The sequence below is a fragment of the Nematolebias whitei genome, chromosome 12 (genome assembly GCF_014905685.2).
Source record: "Nematolebias whitei isolate Nwh7 chromosome 12, NemWhi1, whole genome shotgun sequence".
In the NCBI taxonomy this organism is placed as follows: domain Eukaryota; kingdom Metazoa; phylum Chordata; class Actinopteri; order Cyprinodontiformes; family Rivulidae; genus Nematolebias; species Nematolebias whitei.
The window spans coordinates 46,979,049-46,987,391 of record NC_056509.1 but is presented as its reverse complement, the minus strand read 5'-3'; the positions used below and the strand labels follow the sequence as shown (position 1 = coordinate 46,987,391).

The window sequence follows — 8,343 nt, the reverse complement described above, 5'->3', positions numbered from 1 at the left end:
CTGGACATGTCCAAACCACTGTCCCTCCTCTGGACATGTCCAAACCATCTCAGTGTGTCCTCTCTAACTTTATCTCCCAGTTGTTCAACCTGTGCTGTACCTCTGATGATCTCATTCCTAATCTTCTCCATCCTTGTCTCTCCTAAGGAGAACCTCAACATCTTCATTTCTGCTGCTTCCAGTTCTGTCTCCTGTCTTTTTGTCCATGTCTCTGTCTCCAGACCATACAACATAGCTGGTCTCATCACTGTCTTGTAAACTTTTCCTTTGACCTTTGCTGACACCCTTTTGTCACAAATCACTCCTGAAACTTTTCTCCATCAATCCATCCTGCCTGGACTCTCTTCTTCACCTCTTCACCACACTCCTCATGTTCCTGGACAGTGGACCCCAAGTACTTGAAGTCCTGCTCCTTGGTGACCTCTGCTCCTTGTAGCCTCACTGTTCCACCTCCTCCCTCTCATTCACACACATGGACTCTGTCTTACTACGACTGACTTTCATTCCTCTTCTTTCAGGTGCACAAACGGACACTAATGAGGGTTAAATGATGACTCGTCCAAATGAGCTTGAACGAGTCTCGTTTCCTTCTCTTAATAAATAAATCTTAATCTTAATCTTCTCTTAATAAATACATCTTAATCTTAATCTTCTCTTAATAAATACATCTTAATCTTAATCTTCTCTTAATAAATAAATCCACAGCATTTTGTTTCCTCTGCAGAACTCTTCCTGTATTTAGTCGAGTTTCATGAATGTTTATCCAAATGTTTACTTTTTGGTAACAATTTGTAAAAGTGTCTGGTCCTTTTTATCATGGAACAATGATTTTGTACTTAATGCACATTTTAGGAGTTATTTAAAATTTTTTATTTGCTAAGTGTTCATCTGCATCAACCTTTTAGTTTGTGGGCCAAATGAAACTTTTAAATTCCAGCCGTGGGTCAAACTAAGTCACTGCAGGTCGCTCTTTTTGAAACCTGATCTACACCATGAGGAGGGGGTGAGAGTGAATCTGCTCCAATCTGGTGGTCGTCGGTCTTCCACCTTGAATCATGAACGAGCCTGATGAGCTGCTTTCAGCCGCACCTTCCAACACGGTCTCAGAGGAAGGTGCTTCGCTAACGCTTCAAAACGGTGACGGTGGTTGTCGCCTCCGCTCGTGCTGCTGCGAGCTGGACGTCTTAAAGAGGTGAGAGACAGAAACTCTGTCCACTGCCTCATCGTTTCCTTCATGTCTATAGTTCAGTATTTATTTGGGTATGAAAAGTGTCTCTGTTGAAATGATTATGACCATTAAACATAACGGACGTGTTGGGAGTGGGGTGGTGGTGGTGGTGGGGGGGGTTGGAAGGAATTATTTCAGTTTCCTTTAATTTTCACGAGAATCAAATTTTCAAGCATTTCAATCTTCAACATACATATCACCTGCCGGAGAAAATTCAATTTATAATTGGAGGTTTCACTAATTGGAGGTGGCGCGGTGGTGCAGTTGGTAGGGCGGCCGCCTCCCAGCAAGAAGGTCGCCGAATCAAATCCCAGCCCAGGACCTTTCTGGGTGGAGTCTGCATGTTCTCTCGTGCTGCGTGGGTTTTCTCCAGGTGCTCCAGTTTCCTCCACAGACCAACAACATGCATGTTAGACTGATGGTAACTCTAAACTGTCCCTAGGTGAGAGAGTGAGAGAATGTTTGTTTGTCTCCATGTGTCCCTGTGATGGACTGGAGACCTGTCCAGGGTGGCCCCACCTCTTGCACAGTGATGGCTGAACATGTGCACCAGTGACCCCCCCCCCACACACACACACACACACACACACAAAAGGAAGAAGCGATTAAAGATGATGGATGGATGGATTTGTTAATTGTAGAGGTAGAATAGTGTGATGGCTTTCATTAGTCCTTGTACTGGTTCTCTCTGCAAGTACTCGTTTGTTTGTTTGTTTGTTTGTTTGTTTGTTTGTTTACCTGCAGGTTTTCAGAGTTCAGGTCTGTCTTGTGTTTGTCTGTTGGTTTGTATCCTCCGTGGCGGTCCTCGATCACCGGGTCCAGCAGGTCCTTGAACACTTCGTACGTCTCCTCGTCTCCGGCCACGCAGCCCACCGTCATGATGAACGGGTGGCCTGCAGGGACGAGAGGAGAAGACTGTTTGATGGAGAGGACGAGGAGATCAGACAGGGAGAGGCATCTCGCTCCCTGCGGGGGATCTAACGAGCAGAAATGAACCTGATCCATCAGACGGATCCAATTAGAAAGGTCAGAACTCCAGAAGAGACGACTGCATCGTCTCTTCAAGGACACCGAGGAGTTCTGCCTCAGATCTTCTTGTTCTTCTTTAGTTGTTAAAACATGTCGATGGTTCGAGGCCTCAGTGCATGTGGGTGTTGTTCCCTGAGCCGACAGGAGTGTTTTCTGATTTACTGCCACACGTGCACCTGGGTTTGAATCGCGCAGCATCCCTGCTCCTAAATGTTGGAAAACACGTTGCCATGGCAGCCGAGTTGTTTTGTTTGAAAGCTGCGTTTCTTTTCATTACGACCCGAACTCCTCAAAACATCTGGACGTTGTATAAAATGTAAATTAAAAATAGAATGCAAATCCCATGAACTTAGATTATTTACAGTGGAACGATGTTTGAACTAAGATACTTTTCTGCACTCATTTATGTGTAAAGAAATGCACCCCCATACCATCAGAGAGGCTTTGGAACCAATAACAGCCTGGATGGTCCTCTAGTACAGAAGACCTTCAGGTTTGGATCTATCTGACCCCAGAACAGTTCTGGACTTCACCTCAGTCCATGTGAAACAAGCTCTGGTCCAGAGAAGACGCAGCAGTTCTGGATGTTCACATCTGACTTCTTCTTTGTCTGATAGAGCTTTAAACAGCATCTGTAGATGAACTGTTTCCAGACAATGATCTGTGGAAGTGTTCCTGAGCCCAGAACAGAACCTGACCTGGTTTTGATGCAGTGGCCCCCGAGGGCCCGAAGACCGTCCAATGTTGACCTTCAGCCTCGTCCTCTGAGCTCAGAGGTTCCTACAGATCCTTCTAATCTGGTGATCAGATTACGAGCTGTGACTGTCGGGATGTCCCGTCGGTTCAGGAGCCGTATTTGGAAACTGTTCCAACATGTTGGGACAGTTTTTCTTAGACGGCTGAACCTCTGCCCATCTTCACTTCAGCCTCTCTAAACTGCTCTTTTTATTCCCAGTCATCTTACTGGTGACAGTTAATCTAACTGGTTGGAGCATGCTCCTCCACCTGTTTCATGTTGGTCGGCTCGACGTGTAGGACATATGTTGTGTTGCAGTACCGCAGAAGCTGCACCGACTCGTCCTCCCCCCTCACTCTTCTATATTATTTAAACTCCCAACCACGAGAGGACGGTCCACCCCTTCCTGTCTGAGGACCATGGCCTCAGATTTGGAGGTGCTGATCCTCATCCCAGCTGCTTCACCCTGCGAACCGCTCCAGCGAGAGCTGGAGGTCACGGCACGATGACGCCAACATCATCTGCAAAGAGCAGAGACGGAATCCTGAGACCACCGAACCGGACTCTGTCCTCCCCCCGGCTGCACCGAGACCTTCTGTCCACAAAACTCATGAAGAGAATCGGTGACAACACGCAGCCCTGGCAGAGTCCGACTCACGCTGGAGCGGTCCGACACCGCCGGCAACACAAACCAAACTCTTGCACTGTTAGATGGACTGAATGGACCGTAGCAACGGACCCCCTACCCCATGTATTTACAGAGCCCCCCTCCACATTGTTTAGCAGCAACACGGTTGAACGCCTTCTCCAAGTCCACATGCAGACTGGTTGGGCAGACTCCCGTGAGCCCTCGAGGATCCTGCCAAGGCTGAAGAGTCGGTCCGTTGTCCCCCGGCCAGGACAGAACCCGCTTTGTTCCTCCTGAATCTGAGGTTCAACTGTTGACCGGACTCTTCTCCAGAACCCCGAATAAATCTGACCCGTGAGGCCGAGGAGTGTCCCTGTAACACCCTCAGCTCCCCCCTTCTTAAAGAGGGGAACCACCTCAGGCTGCCAGTCCAAACCACCGGACTGTTCCTTCACATGCACTCAGTGTCCTGACACCACTGCCTACACTGGACAGTAGCTCCAGTTCAGCCACTTTTATTAACAGGAAGTAGAACTGAACACTTGAGGAAACACAGAACTGCCGTGTTTTTGTATCAGCACCAAAACCGGTTCCATGACAGAAAAGGTGCACGTCAGAAATGAAGGGAACTGGTTTCGTGGAGGCGCTTCGCCCTCTGAGGAGGATGCCTCGAGTGAAGGATGGGCTCTGCAGTTTTGGGAGAAGGGTCACCTGTTCTGGGAACGTTACCTGGGTTGTCGACGCCGGTCTGGATGACGTCATCCAGGGTGAAGCCGCTGGGCGTCTCCTTGTCGCGCAGCTTGTCGTACATTTCCAGCGTGAGCACCTTGGCCATGTGGTTGTTGTGCTGGCTGAGGTCGGGGTACTCCTGCTCCGCCGAGTAGTTCATCTTCGACTTGTTGTGGGTGTTTCCGAAAGGCATGATGACGTGTGGGCCGCTGACCTGAGACCAGCGAGGAGAACAAATCATGACTCGGGAAGAACCAGAAGACCATGCCTATTTTAAAGGCTCTGCCTTCAGGATGTGTAGAAAATCAATTTAAGACTCTTTTATTGTTTTTAAGCTCTTAGTCCCGTTTCTTTCTGAGTCCTTCGGGTCCCTCAGGTATGAAGGAGGTCTTCTGAGGCGTCTCATGTGGACCAGCCTTCCTGAGGAACTGTTCAGTCTAACTTTTAGTTCATTTATTCACAGTTTTTAGCAAATCTTTTGTTAATTTTATCTGCTAATTTGACACACTTCCTGTTAGACTCTTAAATTAATTATAATTAAATTGTCTATATGCTGCGTCAGCATTCACAGTTTTGTTTTCCTGTTTTGTTTTTTTAGCAGTTTTTACAATCAACCTTGTTTTTGCTATAAAAATTTACATTTTAGCTAATGTTCTGCTACTTTTAGCTGCCATTCTGCTGCTTCAGCTAGCCTTTTGCTGCTTTCAGTTTTATCTTTTAGCTAGAATCTAGCTGTTAGCTTTCAGCTGGTGTTCTGCTTCTTTTTAACCAGTCAGTTTCAGCTTCAGCCAGATTCCAGCGTGGACACAGAGTCTTCAGAGAAAATACAGTTTCTGCTTTTTTCTCTAAAAATAACTTATTCTACTAAAATAAATAATAAATACTTTCTTCTTCTTCTTTCAGCTGCTCCTTCTTCAGGGGTCGCCACAGTGAACTAACTCGCACGAAGACTTGATGATTGTTTTTACGCTGGTTGTCCTTCCTGACACAGACACCGAGCTGCCACAGCCTCTGAGCAGAGCAGAGAGCTGCATCTAGGGTGCCCAGGGAGCAGAGGGTGGGGGTTAAGGGCCTTGCTCAAGGGCCCAGAGTGGGGCAAATGAGGGTGGAGGCAGGTGTGGGTGCTTCATCTTTCACCCACATTCTTAATGTTGTCAGTCTGGGGAGTTGAACCAGCAACCTTCTGATCACAGACCCACCTTCTCTAACCTCTGCGCCACCACTCCCACCTCCCAAATACTAAATGCTTTAATATTTACATTTTATGGAAACAATATTTATTTACTGTCCTGTGTGTTTATTTATTTATTTTTAACTGCAATAAACATAAACAGGGGAGTGGTGACGCAGAGCTTAGAGATTGTGATTGGAAGGTTGCTGGTTCAACTCCCCAGACCGACAACATCAAGAATGTGGGTGAAAGATGAAGCACCCACACCTGCCTCCACCCTCATTTGCCCCACTCTGGGCCCTTGATCAAGGCCCTTAACCCCCACCCTCTGCTCCCCCGGGCGCCCAGATGCAGCTCTCTGCTCTGCTCAGAGGCTGTGGCAGCTCGGTGTCTGTGGTCAGGAAGAACATCTGGCGTAAAAACAATCACCAAGTCTTGGTGTGAGTTAGTTCACTGCGGCGACGCCTGAAGAAGGAGCAGCTGAAAGAAGAAGAAACAGTCTTGAACAAAATAAACATCACAGATAAATGAGCATTTTAATAATTAATATCTGCACATGAGAGCATTGATTAGGATCAAACCCACCTGTTACACAAGCAAGAAAGATTTCAATAAATCTTTAATTCAAAGGTCAATAATTCTTGGACACCCTTCTGCTGCGTGCGTGCGTGCGTGTGTGTGTTGAATACATTGATTGTTGCTTTTGTTTTGCAGCAAACACTTTAAATATTTGAAACACTGACTTTAGTTCAATATTTTGATTATTTTGATTAATAATTAATATTGTCAGTCGTTTCTAGAACAAAGAGTTCATTTAAAGGTGAATGATCTGCCAAGAAGAACCAAATCCTGCAGGACGTGTTCTGTCCAGAACCTCATGGTTCTGGTTTTGACCTTCAGAAACGGAACCAGGGTTCTGCATCAATGCAGAGACCCAGTCCGGGTTCTGGTTCCCGGGATGGGTGCGGGTGATGGAGGGGGGTCCGGCTGGCTTTCAGAGACACAAAGGAAGATGCGCCGGCCCGCAGGGAGGCCGCGGAGTGACGCAGCAGTCTGCACGCGGCTGCAGCGCCGTGCGCGCGATGCCCCGGGTCACCTTCAGCAACCCTCCCGCTGCAGACAGACGGACCCAAACCGGTTCCGACCGTTCCCAGCCGGGTCAGGGACGAGTCTGCGTCACGGATGCATTAAAAATAGGAGCGGATTGCGCGTGCGTCACCGGTTCTGATTCTGCGCACCGGACACGGCCGCAGCGCCGCTGCTGCGCAGATTCGGACACCCGGTGGATTTATTTCTTCTGGAGGCTGCGGGCTGTAGATCTGCGCAGATCCTCACTGCGCATCTCCTGCAGGCTGCAAGGTCGTCAGACCCGGCTCCGCAGTCTGGTGCAGAACCGGTCCAACTGTCTGTCTAATAAACCATCGTTTTACATTGTCTCCCTGTAATTAGTCGGGTCCCTGCAGAGCCCCCTCCCCCCGTCCCTCCTGGACCTGAGGATGCTCCTACCTGTCGTCCGGTCTGAGGTGAGAGGGTCTGGGTCTGGTCCGGGTCTCCTGCTGCCGCTGCTGCTGCGGATTAAAGCGGCGCTCGGCCTTTTATACCCCCCCCCCCCCCCCCCGCGCCTCCCATTGGTTCCTATTTACGTCTATTCATTCCATTGGACGAGAGAGCTGCTGCGGAGCACGTGACCCGTGCTGGTCCCTCTGGCTCCTCCTGGATCCTGCCGCAGTGCCTCTGAGCCGGGCTGAAGAGGATGACGAAGTTTAGCTCGGCTTGATTTGGTAGGACGAGTTCATTTTTTACATTTCGGGTTTATTTTAATTATTTTTGCTCATTAATCAGGAGAGACTCCCTGCAGGGGCGCAGCTGCCTTTTTTAAAAGTGGGGGGCAAAACGTGATTCTGCCCTTTTAAACTTTAAAAACATGTTTTCACCTGATGTGTTTAATGATTCTGTAGTTTTTTGTTTTTTCATTTTCTGAGTTGGTTCAGTCCAACTGCTCAGAACACTGGAGGGGACGTTCAGGTGGAGATGATTTTACAAAGTTTCAAATTGTCTCGCAACATTTTAGCTCATGAGACATAAAGTCAAAACACGAAGCGAAAGAAAGCCACAGATTTATAAAATGTGGAGATTTAAGTTGATCTTATTGACATTAACCCAATTAAATACAGCATAAAAAGAAAAGTTATGAGACATGACTTTATGTTCCAATAAATAGTTGGATTTTAGGAGTTAATCAGAGCATAAATAAATAATCTTGGCAGGATTAAAGAGCACTGCTCTCATTTATTCATCACTGGGTCCACTTCGACCTAGAACCGCCATGCTCCCACGTTTAAAGCTCTAAAGTTACAAAAAACATTCATAGACAGCACAGTGGATTAGTGGGCAGAGCTGCTGCCTCTCAGCAAGTAGGTTGGCAGTTCAAATCCCAGCTGGGGGGGGGGGGACCTTTCTGGGTGGAGTTTGCATGTTCTCTCTGCACTGCGTGGGTTTCCTCCCACAGACTAAAAACATGCATGTTAGACTGACTAGTGACTCTGAATTGTCCCTCGGTGCGAGACAGAGTGAATGATTGTTTGTCTCGTTTGTCTCCATGTGTCCCTGTGATGGACTGGAGACCTGTCCATGTGTCCCTGTGATGAACTGGAGACCTGTCTATGTGTCCCTGTGATGGACTGGAGACCTGTCCAGGGTGTCCCCTGCCTCTTGTGATAGCTGGATATGGAAATCAGTGACCCGAAAGGAAGAAACAGGTAAAGATGATGGATGGATGGATGGATGGATGGATGGATGGATGGATGATGGTTGGATGGATG

The 8,343-nt window shown here is 47.8% G+C and overlaps 3 protein-coding genes across 4 annotated transcripts in view; 1 reads left to right on the top strand and 2 right to left on the bottom strand.

The window, feature by feature from the left end:
• LOC119418653 (creatine kinase B-type) overlaps positions 1–7,108 on the bottom strand; it is an 11,195-nt gene extending 4,087 nt beyond the window's left edge. The window contains exons 1-3 of the mRNA XM_037685984.1: positions 7,028–7,108; positions 4,351–4,564; positions 1,967–2,121 (exon numbers count right to left, since the gene is read on the bottom strand). Coding sequence (XP_037541912.1) covers positions 1,967–2,121; positions 4,351–4,543 — 348 coding nt within the window. The 5' untranslated portion in view covers positions 4,544–4,564; positions 7,028–7,108. The remainder of the gene's footprint in view (positions 1–1,966; positions 2,122–4,350; positions 4,565–7,027) is intronic.
• Positions 1–8,343, bottom strand: part of si:dkeyp-72h1.1 (uncharacterized protein LOC799956 homolog) — an 87,958-nt gene that overhangs the window by 59,543 nt on the left and 20,072 nt on the right. The gene's annotated exons all lie outside the window — the stretch shown is intronic.
• LOC119418652 (MAP/microtubule affinity-regulating kinase 3) overlaps positions 1–8,343 on the top strand; it is a 46,836-nt gene that overhangs the window by 20,980 nt on the left and 17,513 nt on the right. The gene's annotated exons all lie outside the window — the stretch shown is intronic.